Source organism: Acipenser ruthenus, chromosome 22 (assembly GCF_902713425.1).
Source record: "Acipenser ruthenus chromosome 22, fAciRut3.2 maternal haplotype, whole genome shotgun sequence".
NCBI classification, from domain to species: Eukaryota; Metazoa; Chordata; class Actinopteri; order Acipenseriformes; family Acipenseridae; genus Acipenser; species Acipenser ruthenus.
The window spans coordinates 24,290,233-24,314,644 of NC_081210.1; the positions used below are offsets into that span (position 1 = coordinate 24,290,233).

General features: G+C 38.8%; 2 protein-coding genes across 4 annotated transcripts in view; both read left to right on the forward strand.

Annotated features, from left to right (window-relative positions):
- Positions 1-199: 199 nt before the first annotated feature.
- On the forward strand, positions 200-4,566 carry LOC117973821 (oocyte-specific histone RNA stem-loop-binding protein 2-like). Of its 2 annotated transcripts, none has more exons than XM_034927122.2 (8): positions 200-335; positions 1,282-1,413; positions 1,759-1,860; positions 1,956-2,036; positions 2,433-2,576; positions 2,840-2,980; positions 3,315-3,426; positions 4,122-4,566. In XM_034927122.2, exons 1-8 carry the CDS (start codon positions 289-291, stop codon positions 4,278-4,280), a joined length of 918 nt encoding a protein of 305 aa, XP_034783013.2. In that variant the 5' UTR covers positions 200-288; the 3' UTR covers positions 4,281-4,566. The 2 variants fall into 2 exon arrangements, with proteins under 2 accessions (XP_034783013.2, XP_058852179.1); XM_058996196.1 differs by having other exon boundaries at positions 2,433-2,555.
- A 6,131-nt stretch (positions 4,567-10,697) lies between these two features.
- The window catches only part of LOC117431813 (protein FAM53C-like), a 29,719-nt gene continuing 16,004 nt past the window's right edge, over positions 10,698-24,412 (forward strand). Inside the window, exons 1-4 of one of the 2 annotated variants that reach the window (XM_034927119.2) lie at positions 10,698-10,806; positions 14,798-15,047; positions 15,972-16,023; positions 20,229-21,070. In XM_034927119.2, the coding sequence (XP_034783010.2) occupies positions 14,970-15,047; positions 15,972-16,023; positions 20,229-21,070 (972 nt within the window). In that variant the 5' untranslated portion in view covers positions 10,698-10,806; positions 14,798-14,969. Of the gene's footprint in view, positions 10,823-14,797; positions 15,048-15,971; positions 16,024-20,228; positions 21,071-24,412 lie in introns of both variants that reach the window. The other variant, XM_058996197.1, reaches the window with a different exon arrangement.

Below are 24,412 nucleotides of genomic sequence, written 5' to 3' on the forward strand. Positions count from 1 at the left end.
CACAGAAGGCGTTGCTTTATTTAGGGGCGTGGTAAGTAGAACTAATACAGAAATTACTGGGTGACCTTCTTGTCAGTCAAATCTGCCCTGGGACAGCGGCAGTGGTCCATGCCCTTTGTTTGAATAATTCCAGAAGCCCCCCTCCCTCAACACACCTGTTGCAGATCTGCAAACCACTTCATCTTAATTTTAAACCCCACGCCCTCTTTGATAAACTGGCGGGTGATTTAAACGTGATTCAAGTCTCCTTTGACTTTCTGTTATTACAAAAAATCCTGACTACAGAACATGTCTGAATCGGGATACAAATCATTGCAAAATCTACTGGAACACAGGTTTTTATTATTTGTATTTTATAAATCAAAACATGTATATTTTAACTTTTATATTTAGATAGATATTCTTCATCAGTCTTATATTTATTGCATGTTTCCATTTCAATGCACTATTGTCGATCTGGATAAATGATTGTGGCCCTTAGATTAGATTATTTGGTTTTAGTTTTCACTAATTCTGTACATCTTTGATGTTTTGGACCTATGTTATGCAACGTAGGGTAAAAAAAAAAAAAAAGCTTTTACATGTAACACTTTTGTAAGTGCACGTTATCTTTATTATCTGAGTATACATGTTATTGGATGACCCAAGCAACCTCGTGCCCTATTCAAGCTACTTTTAATAATAATAATAATAATAATAATAATAATGGGCGGTCATCACACAGGCAGGTGTTGTCGTTCACGCCATCCCCCTGCGTCTTGTATTATTCAGGTAGTATGAATGGGTTATAATCCGGTATTTGATTTAACTATAATGTTTAATTTTAAGATCGTCGCATTTCACAACCTGGTCAACTGAATTCAATTTGAGCTGTTATCAGTGGTGTAGCCTAATCTCTGCATTTCAAACCGATGTCTTGTTGTATATCTGCTTACATCGCTCATAACTGGGGTTTAAATTGAAGGTCTTGCTGAATCTTAATGGCAAAACGATCTGTTAAAATTAAAAACGCTTGTGCAGCTTTAAATTGTCCCAGTAACAGACTGATCTTAAATATTGGGTACTTTTCCTTCGGATACGTTATTTAAATAACTGCTTAGCTGCCACAAATTCCAGTAAGATAGACACCACAGCTAGTAGGAGAAATGATTCAGTGCGCTGCCGCAGATGTTTATGTCTGAGGACATTCGTGGTAGCTGGCAGTTCTACATCCACTACATACGGCATACAAATTGACGCAGCTTTTAAATTCCTGTACCTAGTCTGCCCCGTTCTTTTCAGACCGTGGTCAGTACCCACGCAGTTACACTCCCCGGACAGAAAGCTGGCGGTGTGCGATGGTCTGTCTGGGGTTTCTTTCCCAGAACCTTGGCTGCTCCCAGGCTGCAACAGTGCTTACAATAGCCTTGTGAGGTAAGTTTTTTTTTTTTTTTTTTTGTCTGTCTCTCAAATTAATATCTTGTCATGTTGTCAAAACGTTTAGCTCCACATTGTTATGTAGTACTGCTATTAACAGGCCTTTGTCATTGTTAAGCATTTTTCCTGCCCCTATGTAAGTAATATAATACAAATTGCTGAATTTTCTTCAAAAGGTATTTTAAAGAATTTGCAGGAATCTCTGTGTTTCATATGGCACGGTCTGCTCCAAGCACAGTCCCAAATACTTCCCCATAAGCTACCATCTGACCATTTCCTTACAAGGTTGATGTGAGGGTTGGTACCACGTAGAAGTCTGTCTGTCTGTCTGTCTGTCTGCAGGAACCCATCATCTGGCACTATCCTCCCGCAGCTTGGCTCAGACTGTTCTGGAGTGACCGAGGAATCAATACTATCTTCTCCAAATACCCCTGAACCAAAAAGGTTAAACCCTCCTTGTTGTTTTGTGTGCGCCTGCATGTGTTTCAACGCTTCGTACTCTGCCTTGAGATTCCATTAGCTTCTGTATGTCTTGGCAGGTCTTCAATCCTGGAGCGCTGTATATTCAAGCTGTCGACGGTCAGCGTTGGAGTGGGGACAGACGATCTGGATGGCAGGGGGTCAGAAACATTCCATCTTTTTAAGATTTAATTTGTATGCTTGTACAGTTTCTCAAGACAGGAATTCCCAATGCATTTCAATGAAGTACTGGCGTCTGTCTAATCCATGTTGGGTCATTCCTTTTTTCTGTATATCCTATATTCGGTATGTAGGCCTGAAATGTGTAGCTTTGAAAGAAACGCATGTTAATAACCAAGTGTGTTCATGCTATCTTTATTTTTTAAAACTGACTTTAGACTATTGTGTACACTGTTGGTAACAGCATTTTTCCTCTGACTTTTAAAATGAGTTTGCATTGCATCTGTTGGCTAGTTCACATCCCAGTTGCCTGCACCTAATTATATATATTTTTTTAAATCAAAATATATATCTCATCCAAAACCTTTATCTTCCAGGACCCATGATGGCAGGACGTCCCGGAAACCCCTTGATCTGTTAAAATGTGAGGGCGATGAGGCAGTTCTGAACCGGCGACAGAAACAGATTGACTATGGCAAAAACACCATTGGCTACCAGAAGTATATACAAGAGGTCCCAAAGTACATATTTCCACCTGTAGCAACTTGTTACTTACTACTGCCAGTCTAAAATAAGATTTGACATTGTTACAGAAGGAAATGGGTATAATGAAGTCATTCAGATGAATGCTGCCCCAATCACTTGAATTGCATTGGACCCCTATTTAAGTTCATGCCACCGTTGCTCACATTTTGGCTGCATTCTGCACAGTATAGCTGTTGAATGACATGAGGGTATTGCAGATTGATGAATGATGGTGTAATGCGGGTTCTTGTTTGTGCAGGAAGATGAGAATCCCAAATGTACACCCGCGGACACCGAACAAATACAAGAAGTACAGCCGCCGCTCGTGGGACATGCAGATCCGACTCTGGAGAAGAACCCTGCATACCTGGGACCCCCCTGGAGAGAACCTGGACCAGCTGTAGGTACTAGGGAGGGAGCTTTATGAATGGGACTCTGCACCAGCTCCGTAAGGAATAGTTTCCAGTACTGCTCCCTTTTTATAAACTACTGCTGCGTATCACCTCTGCTCTGGTGCAAGAGAGGACCGGCAATGTGGTGCTTCTTGGCACTGGACTGCCAGCTGTGTCGAATGGATGGAGGTGATATGTTAGGTGACTAACACCTTGCTTGTAGCAATATGCTGCCGAGTCGTTTTCATAGGCACGTTATTGTGCTTTCAGGAAAGCTGAGTGCTGTTAACCACAGTTTGGCTATAGTTTTCTTTTTTAATAGATGTGTGTTCTGTTGCACAGACAACATCTTTTGGACCAGATGAGTGCTGAAACTTATGAAAACTTCAAGGACAGTTGTGCTGACCATCAGAACTTGTTTGGACCTGGGGAGAGGGATTCCCTTCTATCACAGGTAGGCTCTGTACTCCATTTAGACATTTTTAACCTGTTTCACTGCCCTGTTACTGTGCTGGCACACATGCAAACCCAATCTAGCTGGGGTCTCCTTAAAGTAATCAAATCCATCTCTTAGTCTGTACTTGCTTGGAGGTAGAGAAGTGTGTATTTGTTTTCTTTTGCTATATATATTTATTATTTAGACAGGCAACGGGACAGTTTCCATAAACTCAGATGTCAACTTGGGCGCAAAGTAAAGATTGATTCAGAATTCTTAGTTCAGTTCTCGCTGAACATTCTCGACAGTGTGCTCCATCCAGAATGTTTCACTAACCCTGCAGAGATGTGACTGTAGAGGAAAGCTCTCCTTTAGTGTGCCTGCTTAATGGTGTTGCAGCACCCCTCTTGATGGCAGCTGATTTTAAATCTGTTTCTTGTATTAATCTTCTCTCCTACCTTCTGACATAGAAGATTTTTTGGTATTTTAATGGTTTCCTTGAAATGGTTTTTATGTGTGAAATGTTTGCATGCAATTTGAGCAAACTCCATCTTGAAGAAAATATAAGTGAGGGGTGGGCCTCTACACCTGCTCTGCTGAGAGATGTTCTAGCAGGTGAGGATTCTTCTAATGCCCTTGAAACGACAAAAGGTTTAATAGAAAAGTTGGGCAACAATTTCTTAAATGTGTGTGTGGTGTCCCCCCCCTTCCAGGTCCCTGGATTTCAAACTCAAGGCCTCTCCTATGCTTTTGACTGCCGACTCCCTCCGGATGAGCTCATCATGGGTTGGATTCGATCTCTCATGGAAGTGAACCACGACAATTATCCGCTAGGGGGTTGCCAACCACAGCTTTCATTCAACAGGGATTGAAATGAGACTTCCACTGTGCGGTCATTGTTTTTGGGTATTCCAGGTAATGAGAGTGTGATTGGACAAACCTGAGGTCACAAGTCCTGATAAATCCATGCATGGATACAGCTGGCAAGTTAGAGGGTGGCTTGATCTAGCTATCTCTTCTACGGGCAGCACAATCACGCTTATGCATTTTTAACGGACCATAGCAGTCCCTGCATGGTGTACGTTGATAAATTGTGTGCAGATTTATCTTTATCAGTGTTGTAAAAAAACAAAAAAAAAAATAAACCTGTTATTGTTATACATTGTATTTGTGTTCTCTGCTACAAGTGTCTTGCGTGTCGTTTTGATTTATCTAAGCTAAAAGATGGCTAGAAGTTCCTATTGAAATAAGACTCGTTGAATAGCAGTTCAGTCCATTCCTGGTTTTGCTACGAGTTTAAGACCCGCCTGAACTTGTTACCTCTACACTGGGGCTAATCAAGCACATATCAAAACCAGGAATGGGAGAAACTGCTGTACTTCCCCTGGGTAAACATTATTCTGGAAATGACTGTCCTGAAGGTTTTCTTCCATCACTTTGTGAAGGCAGTGTCCTCCAGGGCCAACTCTATTTTGAGCTATCAAAGGCTTCTTTGAATATGAAGTGACTATCGAGGCTTATTTATCCACTGCTTTGTTAAACTCCAGGCACTCTACTGGTTTCCTGAATGATCCCAGTGTTGTCTTCTGTCAATGCTACTTACTAAAAAAAAGTGGTAATAAAATTAGACTAAGTCTTTGCCTGTGTTTTTGTATAATTTTTTATATATAATAATGTTTCTCTTCCGTACTCCAGATCTATCTTCTTGTGCTCACCCCAGGCACGCCTTCTTCCTGGAAATGGCATTCGCATTCTCCAACGTAGAAAGAAATATGTTCCAGTAGATTGTCTTCATATAATTTTCCCCAAATCTAAGTGAAACTCTGTGTCTATTGATTTTGTAATTCTGTGAACCACTAGATGTCTCTGTTTTGTAAAGAAAGAGCTGTGCAGCGACATCTGGAGTTATAGCCGGACCAAGGGCTTCCTATAAACAGAAGCGCAGCTATATTTCTGTAGACCGGGAAGGAGGGGAGGGGGGGAATATAGCTGAGCAGGGGGTCTTCTTTCTCCCCGTTGGAGATCCACAGATGTTTCAAATCATCATCTAAAATAAATTAGAAAAGCAGTTTGATTTAGTAGCAGCAGTTTGATTTCAGAGCTGCCTGTTCTTATCAAGTGTACTGCTTTTAAAATAGTTGAGTATCTTAGCAACTTGACCTTTTTTATAGAGTTGGTTTATTTGTCTGTTTTGCAAAGTTTAGTGCTTTGGTGCACAAAAGGCTTGATGTCTAAAACAGACTACTTCATACCGATTGCTTGGGTTTCCTGGCTGAAGCCTTTAAGCATGTGGTATGTGCCTGTCCTTGGATTACTGGCTTGATATCCCTTTATTTTTATATACATTTTTAAAACTCTGCTTTGGAGATCTGTGTGTAGTTCCTTATGTGTTTTGTTTAAATTAAATTAAATTAAAAAAAAAAAAAAAAAAAAAAAAAAAATCTAGTTGGGCTGGTTTCACAGACCCTGATTTTAGCACTTCTGTCTGGATAACCTAACCTAAGGTAACAACAAATAGTCTGAAATTCTAATCTGTGTTTGTGAAATGGATCTATATCCACTGTTGTTCCTAACTTCACTGGCATTTACCAACACTTTTGTCTACGTGACTTGGTTTCTTAAGTTTTCCCTTGATTTGTGTGTTTTAAGTTATTGCTGAACATCATAAATTACCAACTACATCTTAAACCTAATTCCCAGGCTGTTCCTGACCTATTTTGGTTATCGGATTGTTTTCATATCTTATTGCAAACCACAAGGTAAATGCTGTATTTATGAAGCCATTTTCAAACCACTGAACCTTTTGAAGGCTTTGTTATGTGCCTGTGCTAGAACATGCCAGAACTATCCTGTAAATTTGTTTTTTAAATGTATTTCTAGGAAAGCACCCAGTCCTTTAAGAGGTGGTTCTTCATGCATGCTTGTTTCAAGCTGTCGATTTCTAGTGGTTGTTTTTGGGTTCTACGTTGTATGTCAAGGTAGAGTCAGCCTGGAGGAACCAATCCATTGATGGGTCCATATCAAGCTTTGTTTGACAAGCACTGTCCCTATTCTTAAGCCTAACACTCTTTCAAAGAGTAAGTCAGAATGTGTGGTGTGTGGTTGTTTTTTTTAATTCTTTCTTCCCTTCCCCTTCTCATTTTCCTTTTCTTTATTCTAAAGTAAGAGTAGTCCCTATACCTTTTTATTGTTTTTCTTTCAGCAATACTGGTAATGTCACGTACAGGAAATTTACTTGCAATCATCTGTTTCGCAATTTATTGTAGATTATACTTTTTTTTTTGGGGGGGGGGGGTGTTTGTAAACTAAACTGTATCAACTCTGTAGACCAGGGTAACCATGTGGCCCAAAGGGAACAAAGCACTGTAAACTGGCAATGACAAAGCAACATGCATAATAAAACTAGAATAAAAAAATGATTTCTCGTGAAGTACTGCAATTTTGGTATAGTGTGTGTGTGTATTCTTTTAGGTTGTGGGAACAAGTTTTACTGCCATTTGATATCTCCCCAGTCAATCTGGTGCTTGAAAGGTTTTCAGCTGGCAAGGGCACCCCACTGATGGTTGTCAGGAATATGTTGCTTTTAAACGGCTTGTGTTTATGTAAATGATGTTCAACAACTTTCACCGGCCACACCACAAAACTTCCCTGTTTAAAGGCATCGTACTTGTGGTATAGTCTGCCTGGCTATTATTTCTTTAGCTTTCTTGTTTTTCTTTTTGTTACCTTTTGTAAACAATCATTATTATTGTATGATCCTTGCCACTTCCCAGTTCTGCCCCCCACCTCATGCCTCTTCCAGCTGCTGAACTGTATCCCTTTAATTGTTCCACAGCTCCTGGCTATGGAGTTAACCCCTGTGTTGCCAGTCTGCGCTTCTGGAAAGAGTGTAGCCTTGACTGAATTGGGCAGAATGACTTCACAGTTCCGAATTTCAGGAGACAGAGCTTCAAAGCAAGAGGGGGGAGGGAGAGAAAGAGCCTGAATTTGGTTATCAAAAAGGGTTCCTAAAAAAAGGATTCGGCCTGGAAATACAGTTTTGCTGGGCACACCAGGGGCATAACCAAATGCCTGACACAGTTTAAAAATAGTTACATGAGTGAGGGATGTGTGTAGCACTGGTGTGACAGTTCAAAAGAGGACACTTCTACAGGTCACAATGCAAAACAATCCTCTAATACAAACCCTGCTGTCCCTTGTTAACTTGTGTTTAACTATTCCCCAGTTCCTGATGTAACAAGTTATCTTTTAATGACATTGTTATTGAAGGCACAGTGAAAAATATATGCAGTTGTGCAAAGCACTTCAAATATGTGTCTTTGTTTTGTCTCCTTATTGCGTAAAGGAAGGCTTCTGCTCTATGCTGCACATATTTTGTAAGATACCTTGCTCTTCTGCCCAGAAATGTGATGTCACTTCCTGTATTCTATGTCTGTTTTAAGTGAAGATCTGTGACTCATATGAACCGCAATGATTTTGGTATACATTTTCAAGATGCATTGTAGAACTTGCAGCAATTGTTTAATCTTGTGTTTAGTGACCCAGAGACTGACAAAGAGACAACTTTTTATTATTTTTTAAATATTTTAACTCAGCAAACGACATACCATGTAGTTACACCTATCACTCTATAATTAAGTTTTTTAAATGTATTTACCAAATGGCGTAGACTTTTTATTTTTAAACTGCATCATCAGGAAATGATCTATTAAGACCAAAGACACTTTAACAAGGAGCCCTAGCTGCTTACTATGTGTGTTAGTTTGGGGGTGGGGGACAGGTCTGCAAGCAACTAAGGAGCCCTTGGAACAACACATTATCAGGGTCGCAGTCACAGGCATCTCTCAAATTGTTGCAGGCACCGTTTAACTTGCATTCTAATCGTGTACCGATATCCCAGCCAGTAAAGACATACAGGCCAATGTGTGTGTGTGTTTTTTTTTTTTTTTTTTTTTTTCTTTGTAACACATTTCCAGTGTCTTATTTTAGACTTTGGGAACTGCAATAAATTCTCTGGACAATACAAAAACAAAAAACAACTGATACTTGTCTCTTGTAAGTAAACACATACATATGGTTTAAAAAGCATGTTTGTTGAGATCCTCAGATGACCTCATTTGCTAAGGAATTCTAACAGGAAAGGCCTACGTTTCTTGGTTTGCTGAATTTTTCAATACTGTTAAAAATGTATTTGCGTATCTAGACACATTTCTATATTGAGCTGTCTCCTATGATTTTGTATGTGTCACAACATATTACACAGCTCTCCCTTTTGGTAGTACTTAAAACAGTTTCCTGCAGTTCTCCTTAATTGTCCTCCCTTCCCCCTTACCACTCAGTTGGTGTTGGAGGGGGATTATATTCAAGACATCTTTTGCATTTTAGATACAATATACTATCTACTGCTGGTTGGCAGTGCAGTAAGCGACTCTTCATTAATACAGCCTTCCTGTAGTTTATTGGCTTGTGCACCTTTATTAATATTGAATTGTAATTGCTGCACTCTGCCCAGGCTTTTAGAACATTAGAAAAGTTAGTGTGAGGCCCTTTCAGCCCATCGATTTGCTCCTTCGGTTCCTCGTGTCTGATTGATCCCAGAACTTTGTCTCGGGACCAAAAAAAGGGTAACCTATTTTATTCATTCATCAGTCTTTGTGTAAAAAAAAATAAAAATAAAAAGGGTTTCCTACCTATCCTCCAATATGAGCTCTAACTTCCAACTGTTTCCTCTGCTCCTGGTCTCTGTGCAGCACTCGGAATAGTAACAAGAGTTCATTTCGTCAGCTCCTTTGGGGATTTGAAAGACTTTGGATCAAGTCTACCTCAACCCAAATCTGCGATGTACTTTTTGCAGCGATGGCAGTGAACGCATTACTCAAACCTCCCTTGATTTAATTCCTTTAGTTCTGGCTGTATAACCAAGCATTCTGTTAGCCCTTTTCGAATTGCACCTCACATTTGGTACTGGAATCCTACCTTTTTTTTGACCAGCATAACATTAAAATGTGCATCTTTTCTGCACGATTCTGAATGTTGTCTAAAGCCCTTTGGATTTCCTGAGCCACTCCTCCCAGCTTTGTATTGTATATGTTAGTGTGCTTTTACAGGTCTGCATGTAGGAATATAGTACTGCTTGTCAAAAACAGTATTATTATATTGAAAGTGTACATACTTTATGCTTAAAGTACACTCCCTATACTACATACTATGCACTGCTTTCCTATACTTTGTCATGAATCATGCTTGGCCATGTTTTAGCTGAACTTTTGCCATGGTATACAGCAATGAACATGCTGGGGCCATTTTTTAGACCGAACTTTTTATATGGGTTCACAGCTGCAGGGTACCCATGGAGTTAGTGAAAGGGTTTTTAATGCTTTTACTAATCCTGAATTGATCTCTACGGCATGCTTCCTTGTAGCATAGTTGTCTTTTACTTAAAATCAACCCAAAATGTATTGTTTCACCAACTGTGGTAGTTTAAGTTAAAGAAGGTTCCACATGTATATGTTTAAGTTTAAGTGTAAGAATGAATCGACAGAATTTATTCATTTCCTCTTTTGGTTTAACAGCCTTAATAAAAAGCAACAATTATACTGCCTTTGGTTTAGTCACATTATTTATGATTACATGTCTATGATACACTTTATATTGCATATGTATGTGTCTTAAGGGCTGCTTATTGTACCCCATAGAGTTCACGTAAATAGTTAAATGTGACAGAACATTTTTATTGAAATATATTATCAGTACACATGATTAATATGACTTATTCACGTATATTTATTCTTTCATCTGTGCTGTACTGTATAAGAAATGTTTAAGAGAACTAAGTAAAATAAACTTCACGACCCATAGTTAAAATAAAAAAAAAAACCTCTTGAAGGGCGCGTCCAATCATTTACCTCTCGGGGGTGAATTTGTGAGGAAAAAAAAACATTCTGTCAATATTGTCGCTAATTTTCCAACACAACCACATACTTTTGAATAAAAGATGTAACAAAACCTTTACGGTCATAACAATAACAGGTTTATTAGTTGTTTAACCACTTTTTATTTTTTCTCGACCACCCCTGTTCTTTTCACAAATACAAACCGACCTTCTTGAACAAAAACAGATCTCTGACATTCTGGGTAAGACCAAAATTTATATTTTAAACAAAATAAATTAAAAAAGGGAAAAAAATAATTCACGTTTCGGTTTTCCAGTTATAAAGCAATAATTTTGTTATTACACATCTCGTGATTTTTTTTTTCTTCTTTCAAATGACTTTATTTTGTTTTCAGTCTGGTGCCCCCTCCCACGGTGTTGGTATCTCCTGGTAGCTATTTAAACCACTTGCAGGGCCTGTCGTTGCTTCGTGCTGCTCAGGGTAACTAAGGAGAAACATCTGGCAGGTAATTGATAATACAGGTGATGTTGAACATAGTAATTGTGGAATACAAATCGGTGCAGCTTTTAAGAGTGAACTATTAAATTGATTAATATGAACTATTTCATAAAATTTAAAATGAGAAATTGAAGATCATATTTATTCAGACAAATACATACCGCACCATGCAAAACATGGATTATATTTTTTGCATTTACTAATAAAATGTCAGCTCTTTAAACATTTTTTTAGGTCACTTTATAGTAGCAGGTTATGATGATTTACTGTAATGCGTTACCTTTCATTACGTTTGACATAGTGTGTTTACAAATAGCACAGTTGTTATCGGTATACCTATGTAAATATTCGATATGTGTTAAAAAAAAATAGCATTGACAGGCATTTGTATTGATTTTGAAAAGTAGATGGTACATTTTTTCGTTTAACTAGAACAGCATGAAAAGGGCATATAGGGAGCTTGCCTGCCTGCCGAGTGGTTTCTAAGGTAACCGGTGAGTGAACAGACCAGTCCTACGTTTATGCTGTCCGGTATAATTCAACACCTCGAAGACGCATGGTCTTGTTCTGCAGATTAGTATCGAATCCAACTTTGGTTAGTGTTTGGTGTTTAATAATAATAATAATAATAATAATAATAATAATAATAATAATAAATAGTATCCGATTTTATTTTGGGTACATTAAGTAACCATTCGTTTTTCATTAAAACATGGCAACGAGAGGTTATTTTGCCTCACAAATTCAGTGTTATTTGGGTAATTCCCGAGCAAATAGATATAAATCCCTGAACTATAGCAGCATTTAGGGAATGCTAAAATTTGCATTGATGCTGAATACTTGTGGGAGAAGATGGCCTCGTGGCAGTAAAAACACATTAAACAGATGCTGCAAATATTTTGCATATTTAGTCTTTATTGTTTTATTAAAAACAATTAGCTTTTAATATTATCCCCCTGTCAAGGTTTCTTTTGTTTAGCTTTGCATACATTATAACGATACTGTATGGATTCACTACACTGCATTTACAGTACACACTTCAGACCACCTGTTACCATTCTTAAATAGAAAAAACTGAGAGAACACTGCATTGCCATGTGTTGGGGTTATCAAAGTTCGCACACATAATAGTCAAGTTTATAAGGTTTATGTAGAGTATGTGGCCACTTTGTTTTGTAAATAGAATAATCCGGTGAATGTAGAGGTTGTAACTGGTTTGTCTCATTGAATTTATAATACAGTACAAAGATAACTCTCAGATTATGTCCTTATGAAGCGTAGATCTGCTCAGTTTTGTTTAAACCTTGGATTTTTGTAAAAGCACATACTTTTATGTTGTGACCTAGAAACTGAATGAATATATATATATATATATATATATATATATAATATATATATATATATATAATATATATATATTTTTTTTTAAATGAGAAAAAGAAATGGTATCTTTTGGAATTCTTTATCTGAAAATACCAGTTCCGCTCCAGTTCCAGCTGTTGCTGGCCAACGAGTTGGATTTCTTTGATTCCTTCAGATCAAGCTGTAGAACAATGTTCTGTTTGATTTGAATAACTGCTGATTTGCCTCAAACCAGTAGTAAGTTATTTGCATAATTAAACATACTTTAATACATACAGGAAAAACACAGAGATGTAAATTATTTTTGCATAGATTGCATAATCATTTATAAGGTGTTTCTGAATGTGTACTTGTAGTAAATAGTCATGGGTGTTTCATAAGAACAAAACGTGGTGTGTTGGGGATTTCTTTTGTGTTTGATATATCTGTCCAGTGTGGGGAAAATGTTCACAATGTAGCTTATTAAAAAAAAAAAAGTGTATATATAATATAATATATATATGTCTGGATACCAGAATGGAGGGTGCATCTGAACACATTAGCCTGTCAGTCCAAGTGTCTGGTAGTCCTGAACACTTATAGAAAATCTTACTTGTTTGGCTTCAGCATTAAAGCAATATTTAGGTATATGCAATGTGAAGTACAGGACTCCATCAGAGTACAGAGCAGGGACTTGGTTCATGTTTACACCACCAATGCATACTATATTTGTTCATGATCGTGCAAGCTTTTCAATAGAGGAAGCTCAGAACTGATTTCTAAGGGACAAAAAAAAAAAGTCATGGGAGGGGTAAAAGGGAAGTGTAACTTTTTTCAAACCAGCACCATTTGCTGTTCCTTGCCTTGTGACTCCTATAAATAATTACCTTAATGAAAACTAAAGGAAGCATGAGTACAGCTTGGTTTACCAAAGACTTCATTTTTTTCAGAAGAGTCTAACATTGACAGTATGCTTTTATTTTACTAGGTCACATGTGCTTCTAAAAAGTACACACTTGCCTGGCCGTTTCAGAAGTGTTTTATAATCTGTTTTTTTTTTTTGTATCCGTATATTTATAACCTATGTAATATTAGTTTGGATTTTCTGTTAATTATGCAAAAGCTTTGCAAATCTGTCCCAGGGTTTGTAGGAAAATGCAATACCAACAAGCATCCCACAAGTGTGTGAAGATTATATTTTACACCCAACACAGTCCAGGGAATCCATTTGCCTTCTCCCTGGCAGATTATCCCTGTCACACCGTTTGGTTTCAAGTTTAGTCCACAGTACCACACTGTCCAGAATACAGAAAAAAAGGGTGTGGGGGAGAACATGTGCCTTTTTATAATCTTTTAAAATTATGCATGGATGCCATTCAGTAAATTCTTCCATTACAACTTGGTGGGGGTATGCGCATATTGAAACAGAATACAGTAAATACAGCCATTGTGGTGTTTTTATGTCCAGAGATGGCAGGAATGTAGTGACCAACAGTTAAAAAATCAACCCTGAATTGGCTTCAGTACACCATTTACTGCCCCCTTTTTGAAGGTGCACAACTCTCCTTTATGTTGGTCTGCAGACAGTCTTCCTGATATTCCTAACATACTGTAGGCATAGTAAAGGAGATTTTGGTCAAGGCAGAATTATGATCTGAAAGTGCAGTGTAAACGTCTCCTTTGCATGATCTGAAAATCCCTATTTTATTTAATTGTTACTTGCCTTGCAGGCCTTATCTGTACATATTAATCCTCACTAATTGTGTACTGTACAGAGTAAGGATTCTTTGGCAGCCTCTTTTGATGAAGGCTGTGCAACAGGATTTCAGTGCTTTGGGATATTCCTCAAATCTGACAGCTAGTTGTGTTTGTGCGAAGACTTCTCTCCTTGTAAAATATTCCTATTTAGCTGAAAAGAGTGGGTTGGCTCTTTGTTTGTTTTTTGGGTTTTTTTTTTTGTTTGTTTTGTTGAGCAGAGCCCTTCTGTGGGCAGAAGGCTGTCTTTTCCTGTATCTCCGCTGTACCAGCTGCTGAGATCGCCAGTGTTGCCTCACTGCACAGGAAGCGGCAGAGGTTTGTAATTTTAATAGCAATGGTGTCACGGCTCTCGCAGGAAATCAGAAACCCAGTGGTAATGTCATTCTGCTTGTCAGCACATATTGTGAAGTATTGCATCGTTCACTTCACAAAATGTATCTTTTGTCCTTTTTTCAGCTGTGGTTGTGGGGTTGATGTTCAAAGAGATTAATGTACTAGGCTTTTTTTGCTTTCTTCCATGCAAACCTTGCACCCCCTAAATGCACAACAACAACTTGAGCAATCTTGTTTTTGATTATCATAACTTTTTGCTCTGGTTCCCTTCCAGTCTGCTTTATAGCATAGCGTGTATATTTTAATTGCATTTGGAACCAACGCTAGAAGCATTTATGGATTTCAATGACATGGCAACTGTTGTTGTTTAAATGTTTTATTCATAATGTTGACATTAAAATAATGGTATTTACACAGGTAGATTGGTAGGTCCATTTATGGCAACAATAATGATAATAATAAAAAGGCTTACAGCACAGGTGTTGCATAATAAAATAGAATTATGAATTGAATTCGCTGTGTAGAGCCCATTGGCATGGCTAACATTTTGTTTTTCGTATGTGCAGGCTGTGATGATGGATTAAGCAGATGCCCTACAGCAGTCGCCACAATGAGTGCCTCCCAGTGAAAAGTGGGGCAGGCAGCCTGGCCGAGTGACGGAGCCGTGCCAGTGTCAGGTGGTGGTGGACGCTACAGACGCTTTTTCCTACTGAGCTTGGCAGAGCCCAAGACAGTACCATGGTAACCCTCATCACCGAACAGCTGCAGAAGCAAAGTCTGGACGACCCCAAATGCAGGGCTTTTAATCTCAGCCTGGTAAGATGCAAGCTGACCAAAGTCTGTGAATCGGATTTAAAAGAAAAAAAAAACACAAAAAAAAACACAAGCGTATCTATAGGTACAGCATTGCTACAGTATGACGCAAGTAAATAGCAAATCATGGTAGGCAATAGCATTATTACGTTAGAGCTACAATTTTAAATCATGACCCAAGTTAACTTTTAGTAGAAGTGCACGTTAACTTTATATACATTGCTATAAGTGTGCATTTTTTTCTAATGCTGCACAAAACTTCAGTTTGAACGCTCACATTGAAGTCCTGGAACTGAGGATTGGCGTTCCACCCTTTCTGCATTACATACCCTGGCTCACTCACTCACAAAATGTCACCTTGGCTGACTCAAATTTGCCTAAAAAACTTGTCTCGTTTGATTGAGGTCAGTTCAGGACATATGGCTGGCCATGGGTATCAATGTTAAACTGTGACAACTGGGATAGTTTCTGCTTTATGCCATCACCAATATTCCTTGAACCCTAAAAAAAAGAGCCTAGTTTCTGACAACCAGTATTGGTCTATACTTGAGTCCGCATGATTCTGTCTAGTTGAGAGAGAGCTTGGCCTTCTTCTTCTGATCACCTCTGTTTGAACCAGCCTTTTCTTATTTTTCTTATTAGTCTTCATCTGAGACTGTTCAGATCAGAAAGAAAGCAGTGCCCACACTGACATGCGAAGTAACAATGTTAAGATTAGCCAAGCCCTAATGCCATAATAAGTTTTCCCTTACATTCACCCTTTGGACTAAAACTCTGTGTTCTATCCACTTACACGCTTTACAGATTACCAGTATGAGGCATTTGGCAGTAACAGTGACCGCGTTATTGTTTGGTTCTAGACAGGTAACTTCTGAAAAGTTACATTGGTATGCATGTAACACTTTTTTTTTTTTTTCTTGTCTTTAGTCAGTGCCTGATCATTCCAGCACAGGAGTCTGCTGCAACCCATTTAAACCAGGTAGGGTTATTTCTGTTGCCTTACAATATGTGCTGCGCCAGCTACACACGCCACAATTACAATGATGTGGCTGGAAAGCAAATCAGATAAGGTTTTTCTAGTAAATATTTACATAATTTATGAGTAAACGCCCAAATTTACATAGAAAATCAAACCATTCTTGTGCAACACCAGGAGTGTAAATTTATACCGGTCTTTCTTCCGGGATGAGGAAAAAGGAAGGCGGGGATGAAAGGGATTTAAGAGGAAACCGTCTGGAGTCGGTGATGCTGAATACTGACCTTTTCAAATTGGAACATGCAGTCCTATAATGGCCACAACATGTTTCATGCTGTATGCAGTTGTGTGCTCTATACAAGGTGTGCAGTATACTTGGATAGTAGATTTCTATACAGTATACTGTAGTGTTTTTATGGGGTAGTTGTGCATTATACACAGGGTGTTCATTATTTTTCAGCACACATGCCATTTTCTGTGTTCAGGCTGCATTTAAAAACTTAATGCCTGATTTTGCTTGAGTGTATCCTATCCAAGTACTTACCAGGCCCAACCTTGCTTATTTTATCTGGTATTGCTGCAGGTTAAAAATGATAGACCACAGCAATACTGAGTAAATATGTCTTTTAATCACTGGACCAACACACACACTCTTCCTATTTTTCCAACACAAACAAATATGTTTTAATGTCTTTAGTTACCATATTCAGATGGCTTTCTTCACAGAAGTATGACATTTATAATGGGTTTATTCTGTTACATAGGGTCATTTGAGTGTCATTGTTTTGGGGGGGGGGACATTTTTTTAAAAAATCAATAAATGTAAAATGTAGGAAAGGTTACTGCAAGTATGATTCTGCCTCATGGAAGCATAACAGTGGCATTGCATCAATGGAAGCACATCAACTTTAATATACTGTATTTCGGTGATAGTTACTAGACACTTATTTATAAGGATTGATTTTATAAAATGGCTGAAACAAAAGCATTAAACGGCTAGACATCACTGTTGTCTGATATCTTTGATTTTTCTGAGTTAATTTGATATACTGGAGTTCAAAGAACACATTGTATTTCCGGGCTTGATTTAGCACACCAGTTGATACTGAACCTGATGTGTACTCTCTTAAGTGTTGTGAAAGTTCATGTGTTGGTAGCTAAACAATAGCTTTTTCCAATAAAAGTTCAACAGGTGTTTGTTTTGTTAATTTAATACCAGTAGTGCAAACAAGATTTCCCATCCACAAGATAGAATTATTCTAGTTTAAGTTGTAATTATTTTTAGTTTGTGATGTAAAAGAATTGGCGGGGGGTGGGGGGGGGGATGATCAAACTTTCATCTGATATTCTTTTTACTTTTAAAGATGGTACCGTTTGTCTAAGTAAATGTGGGTTGTTGTGGGTATCGACAGTTGAGACAGGTGCTGCCTCTTTAGATTATCATTTCAATTAGGTTCTGTGGAAAGATCAGGTGTTGGATCAGGGTGGCTGCATAAACACTTGCACAACTCTTGCCAGGATGTTTTATACCAGTGCATGGTTAACCCTTGATGGCTGTAACTTTTTGTCGCCAATGGTTTTTACCCAGGTTTGCTCCCCAATTTGGAATGCACAATTACTGTTTTTATCCCGGTTCACCGCTGCAACCCCCCCCACCCCCCCGACTCGGGGAAACGGAGGCTGAAACACACGTCCTCCGAAACGTGTTCCTGCCAAGCTGTAATTTTTGGCACTGTGGATCCACAGCGAAGCCACCAGACCTATAGTGCCAGAGGACAACACAGATGTGAATGGCTCCACTGCAGACCCGCAGGTGCCCTATCAGCCACAGGGGTCGCTGGTAATCCATTGGCACTGGAACTTTGTGCAAGCAGCTAATTAAACAATGAAAAGTGGGCTTGATTTTATAGTGCCTGAATGGACCAGAAGCCTGTTCAGAAATGGGAAGCAATGACCCAAGTTGTACTAAAGGGAGTTCTATGTTATACGAGCTATAGTAACAAAGACTGCAGCAAGTATATGAGGTTGTTTTCTGGTTTTTGTACTTGTCTGTCATCAGGCTCGGGTAGATAATGCAGCAAACGAGGTGATATGGCAGCAGCACGGAGAAGAGTTTTATGTAATCGTTTCTTCTTTTTAGTTATGTTTAAGTGAAGGAGATGATGGAAGGGACTGTGGATCTTGAAGTGGTGGATATTAACCTCATGTTTTGCAGTGCACACCTAACTAGGTGTTCAGTGAACGATCACAATTATTCAATTATACTGTATCTTAATTCACTCGCTTTTAAAATATGTATTTATAGTGCAGAGCTATATTCTATGATTGCTGGGACTGTATTGATATTTCTTTCACATTTGATTATTTTTGTTGAATGATCACATTCCAGGAGATTAGTAGCTGGTTAGCTTGGAATATACAATGTGATCTATAAAATACACACAAATAACACAAGGCAAATAACTAAAGGGTAACTTCTCATGCCTTGCTTATGAACAAGGCCTTGTTTAAAAAATGATGTTACCATTAAGAATTCATTGTTCCAGGATTATAATTATAAAGTATTAGATTATTAAACATATGTACATACAAATAGATGAACTCCTGATTCTTTGCAGACAATAACAGCAACCCACCCATCCTCATTGGGGCTTTTTATGTAGAGCTAAGTAAATTACTGTCTGTGATGCATGTCCCACCTGCTTCCTCGCAACAAAGGGATTGCATTTTCAGTTATTCTTTGCAAACCTGTCTTAGTTGAGAGAATGCATTTTTATGAATGATTCCTTTCCTTAGGCTATTTTATACAGCGAGTTGTTGCTGTTATTTTATTTTTTATTTTTTTTTAAAAACATGCACTTGTATAGAAAAAAATGTGTTCCAATATTCAGTCAAGTTTCATTCTCGGTATCTACAAATTGATTGACAGCTTTAGGTTGCTGTTGGACATTCAATAACTCATCTAGCAAATCACTTTTTATGTATTCCAGTGAATTTCTTGTTCACGTTTTAAATACAATAGTTTTGCCAAGTCTTTGCAAGTCTTGGCAATGCTGTAACATTCTTGCATGTTCACAGTTTTCTTCATTATGCTGTGCCACAGAGGACGCTTTGACATCAGTCACTTTGTTTCCAACATTCCATTGTAGTGGCTAATCCTGGATCATTATATATATATATATATATATATATATATATATATATATATATATATATATATATATATATATATATATATATATAAAATCTTTGCATTATGCAGTCTTCTTTCATTCAAACAAAAATCTCTAAAATTATTTGTTGGTAACCTTAAGTATTTGCAAGTAAAATAATTACTTTCTTTACTTTCAGCTAAATGCTTTTAAAAATATTGAATCTTTCAGTGTTGTCCAATCAGAGCTACCTGTAAGTATTCCCAGTGTGCAGGTGATTTTAAAATGCAGCATGAACCCAGATTGTTGTAAATCTGAATCTTGGCCATAAAACTAAGCTCTCTTCTCCAAGCCTGCCCCTCCCTGGGACAGCTGAATCGAGGGCCAAGCCATTGGCTCCTAAGTGTTCTCATTACTGTTGCAGTCCCACTGGGGGTAAGCAAGGGTAGTTAGGCTAAAGTTTGCCTTAGAAAATTTGTTAGGAACAACTGTTGTGTTGCCTGAGAAAGCAAGGGTTATGCATATAGTAATCTGCTGTAAAAGGGGTGGGACACTTGGTGCAGTGTTTTATAAAATTAAGTCTCAGCCAAGGCTAAGATTCCAACCTTCTTTGTTTGATTAGTTACCAACTTACTGCTGCCTGTGCTAGGTGGTGTATAAAGTGGAGGTGAATTATGTGCATTAAAACTACCCATTGCTTTTAATTTAGACAGAAGGGCATAAAAAAGAGATATAAAGGCCCAGAGATTTGTGTTTAACAAAACCAGTTTTATCAAAGTACAGAATGCAACAACAGCAAGTTATAAAATCATTGCCATAAATGTTGTGAAAATTCTAAATTGGAAATCCTATAAGCATAACGATGTGGACCAATTGGCATTTAGCCTTTTCGGGTACTATCCAAATAATTGTTTTGTTCCTTTGGGGAAACTGCAATTATTCCAGTTTATGGTTCGATATACACCTCCTAGAGTATATATGTTTACACAGATAGAAAGCACATACACAGACATTACTCATTGCTTATTTTCTATTTTTTTTTTTTTTTTTTTTCAGAGAACGGTAGTTGGAGCATATTGAACCCTTCACCCAAGTCCGACCTCCATGACAGCATGGGTTTCAATGCAGTTAGTCACACAACTGGCTACAGCTTTGGCACCAGCAGCTACAGCAGTAGCAACAACAGCGGGCATTCCCTACAGAGATTCCATGTGCCCAGCACCTCCGTCACAGACCTGTCTGCTGCCAACCAGGAGAGCTCCAGCACTCCTCCTGCGCCCCCCACTAAACGGCACTGCCGCTCGCTGTCTGTACCCGAGGACCTGTCCCGCTGCAGATCCATCTGGCGACCCAGTGGCTCCAAAATCTGGACCCCCGTCAAGCGCAGGTGCAACAGTGGCGGGGGCGGTAGCAGCTGCCAGCACCAAGGGGTCCAGCGCCCATCTAGCCTGCGACTCCAAAAGGTCAAGAGTGCCTCCCTGCACTCCGTCAAAACCAGCAGCCCAACTTTCTTTAGCCTGGCCCTGTCCCCAGAATCACCCATCCCCTGGACCTTCTCCCCAAGCAGCGGCTTCGGGGACTACTGCTCCTCCGGGCTTCCACTCCACTCGGATTCGGAACCCTGCTTCTTTCCCTTCCCTCCTTCCTTCTCATCTTGCTCTCAGCGGAGGTTCTCTCTGTCGCCTGTCCACATCCAGGAGGCAGCCCATTTCCTTCCCCCATCGGCCAGCAGCACACCCTCCTCCACCCCAGAGCTGGGACGCCGTGCCTCGGGCCTTCTCCCCCGCAGCCAGTCCCAGCCTTGTGATCTCGACCACCGCAAGGCTGGCCTCAAGCGCCGCCGTGACCAGGAGGTGCGATGGAGTCGGCCAGTGCTTGACTTCTTCAAGATGAACCAGGTAAGGAAGCATACAGGGCACTGTTGTGGCTCAGTTTAGACCTTTTAGATTGTATATCTCCAAAAAGTTTATGAATGTCTATTTTACACATGTAGATGTAGTTTCGCACATAGATCTGTATCAGCCGCTGTCTATAATTGCCGTTAGTAATCTCTTCAGGGCTCTTGTTCAGTGTGGGAGCCAATGGCAGTAAGCAGAACTGACATTTTATATGTAGGCAGTTATTTGGAGTTGTGAAAGCCCTCTCAGGGGTTTATGTTAAAGTAAACAAGGGGAGGGCAGGTGGGATCTCTGGAGAGTACACCAGCCATCAGAACTGAACTCATAATAACTGGGACACCAATAAACACGCCTAAAAAAGCTTGCAACTCCCTGCATTGTCGTTTATATTGAACTTCCCCCTCTTCATTCTAAGAGTTAAATAAATGTATGGCAGCCGATTTCATAAAAATAAATATATTGCCTTTTTTAGTCAAAAGTATGGCCTCCTGTTTTTATGGCCTATTATAGGACCCATTAAAAACACATCAAACCTCCCACGCGTTCTCCATAACCATACATATATGAAATAGTGATTGACAGATGTTGCATGCTGAGTTTGGATTCTTGAGGCTGCACAGCAACTCTCATTTCTCTAAATGATTCTGATTTGAAATCTATTGCATTCGTCAACCACTAAACGAAAACTCACCTAGAGAAACCTTTTTAAACCAATGAATGTTTGAAACCGAACCGGAACTAGGAAGCAGATTTTCTTTGGTTATGTGAGGAAGAGCAATTTCTCAGTGTATTTAACAGAAAATGTTCTGGCTGCATTAGTTCCATACACTCGTATGAAGGTTTTCAGTTAAACTGCAGTTTATACTTTAATTTTGTGAAAAGAAAAACACAAGTGTTTTGGGTGGTGTTTACTGACCATGCACAATTTTATGGCAACTTTGTTGGAAAAATAATTTGGGGGGGGGGGGGGGGGGGTTGGGTTTTGCTGAATTCTCCAGATGTTCACTTTTATATAGATCATCAATCCAACCGCAAGCTTGCATAACAAGGTGTGAACGTGTGAGCAATGCAGACAGAAAGCAATTGTCAAGACTCGTCACATTGTCAGCAGACTTTGTTGCATTGCTGTTTTATGTAGTGTTGTATCTCTGCCCCAGTCTGTTGTGCAGATGCACTATGTAATGTGACAGTTTTTCTCTCTCTAGTATGATATTTGATGCATTGAGTATGCCTCTTCAGTCAGTGTGTGTGTGTGTGATTTTTTATATATATATATATATATATATATATATATATATATATATATATATATATATATATATATATATATATATATATATATAAAATGTATTTTTTTTTTTTTTTACTGAAAGCAAAGAGGAAGTGAACTCTCAGCCACCAGGCTGTGAGTTTCCTGTTATTACTTTCTAAATATATCGGAGGCGGTGGGTATGGCGATGACGTGGGAATGGAGCTTTATACAACAGTACGTTAACACTTACAAGCTTGGTTTAGATCATTGCATCTGAATTTTACCGCAAACACTGTGAACGGTAACTTTTATAATATCCTGGTCATCTAAAGTTACGACAGTTTGTACAGGGCTGGGCATGCAGACTACAACAAGGTCTGCATGGAAGGTCAGGATGCAATGTTTTTGACTTGCCTGGACACATCTGTCAAGTTTATACTATAGGGCCCCGCTCTAGCAACATCTGGGGATTTTGCTTTTGCTTTATTTGTAACTTTTGTGTGAAATACATGTTCAGATAGTTTACCACTTTTATACTGTGCGTGTTTTTTTTTGTCCATGCAGTGGAAATGTGTTGTTCTAGAAGAATGCATTGCAGTGCGTCACAAGAATGCAAGGCTAGACATGGAGGCAAATATACTTGGGAATTCTCAAATAACTATGTAACTTGGACTGATAAAAAGTTGATATAAAATCACTGCTGTTATGTGTTTTTTTAAACCTATACTCAATCAGCAATCTTCGAAGTTTTGTTTCCTACTATTGGCACAGTTAATATTTTTCATTTTTTTGTATTTTCATGAACCCCTCAAAATCTCATAACCGACACCCAATAGAAAACTTGTTAAAACTGAACACTGTTGTTAGATAGATTTATAAAAGTGGTATTTCTAGAATTGTAATTTTTTTGTTATGTATATTTCACCCAAAAATTAAATTTATTTTTTATAAATTTCTACCTCATAACCGACACTCTGTTAAATAACATTTTCATAAAAGTTTTTTTCCTGAAGAAAAAATAAATCCTAAACAGACAGTACTTGGACAGATGTGGAGTGTTTTGCAAATAGAAAACAACTATAGCATTTGTTTTTTAAACTTATATTTCATATTTCTTTAAATTCTAATTTTAATTACAATGTGGGGTGTCGGTTATGAAAGCTCTGTGTTGGTTATGAGTTTCTTTCTCAGCACTTCATCTTATAGCTAAATCCTTGAGTGTAATTCATTAAAACATCAGAAGAAAGGGTTACAGACTGCAGGCCGTCCTTCTATATCATATTCCAGTTGACATGGTACCCTTTGAGCCCTTTATTTAAATACATTTAAAAACTATATACAGTGCCGTGAAAAAGTATTTGCCCAGTCTGATTTTCTGCATTTTTGCACATTTTTCACATTGTATTTGGTCAGATTTTTTTGTGGCTTGTAGTAGTATATAGAGGGAGTCTAAGAGAAAAAATGACCCCAAAGTTTGGTGCTTTCATTTGTTTGGTGTGCAAGGTAATCAAACATGCAATCTTCAGGTGTGAAAAAGTTATTGCCCCCCAGTTAACTCAACCCAATTAAAGGGATCATTAGGGTCAGCTGTTTGAGTACTTTGGTTAACAACCAGGCCTGATTTTGGGCCAGCCCTGCCCAATATAAATCTGACTAACTTTGGCCCTTACCATCAGAGTGAAGTTGTCAGCACACAGGTTCTAGAGCAGGGGTGGGCAATCCTGGTCCTGGAGGGCCGGTGTCCCTCCTGGCTTTTGTTCCAACTGTGCTCTAAATTACTTAATTGTACTGATTATTACCAATTATTGGTCTAATTAAGTAATTTAGAGCACAGTTGGAACAAAAGCCAGGAGGGACACCGGCCCTCCAGGACCAGGATTGCCCACCCCTGTTCTAGAGGCACATCATGCCACGAACAAAAGAAATTCCTGAAGAGCTCTGGAAAAAAGTTGTTGATGCCTATCAGTCTGGAAAGAGTTATAAAGCCATTGCTAAAGCTCTGGGGCTCCACCAAACCACAGTCAGATCCATATTGTCCAAATGGAGAAAGTTTGGGACAGTAGTGAATCTTCCCAGGAGTGGCCGTCCTG

What these genes read in the sequence shown, in the direction of transcription:
- LOC117973821 (XM_034927122.2), top strand. Translation starts at nt 289, where the DNA reads ATGTCTGAATCGGGATACAAATCATTGCAAAATCTACTGGAACACAG. An exon ending in GCTTACAATAGCCTTGTGAG is followed by an intron (nt 1,414 to 1,758) that starts GTAAGTTTTTTT and finishes GTCTGTCTGCAG; the next exon opens with GAACCCATCATCTGGCACTA. An exon ending in GACGATCTGGATGGCAGGGG is followed by an intron (nt 2,037 to 2,432) that starts GTCAGAAACATT and finishes TTTATCTTCCAG; the next exon opens with GACCCATGATGGCAGGACGT.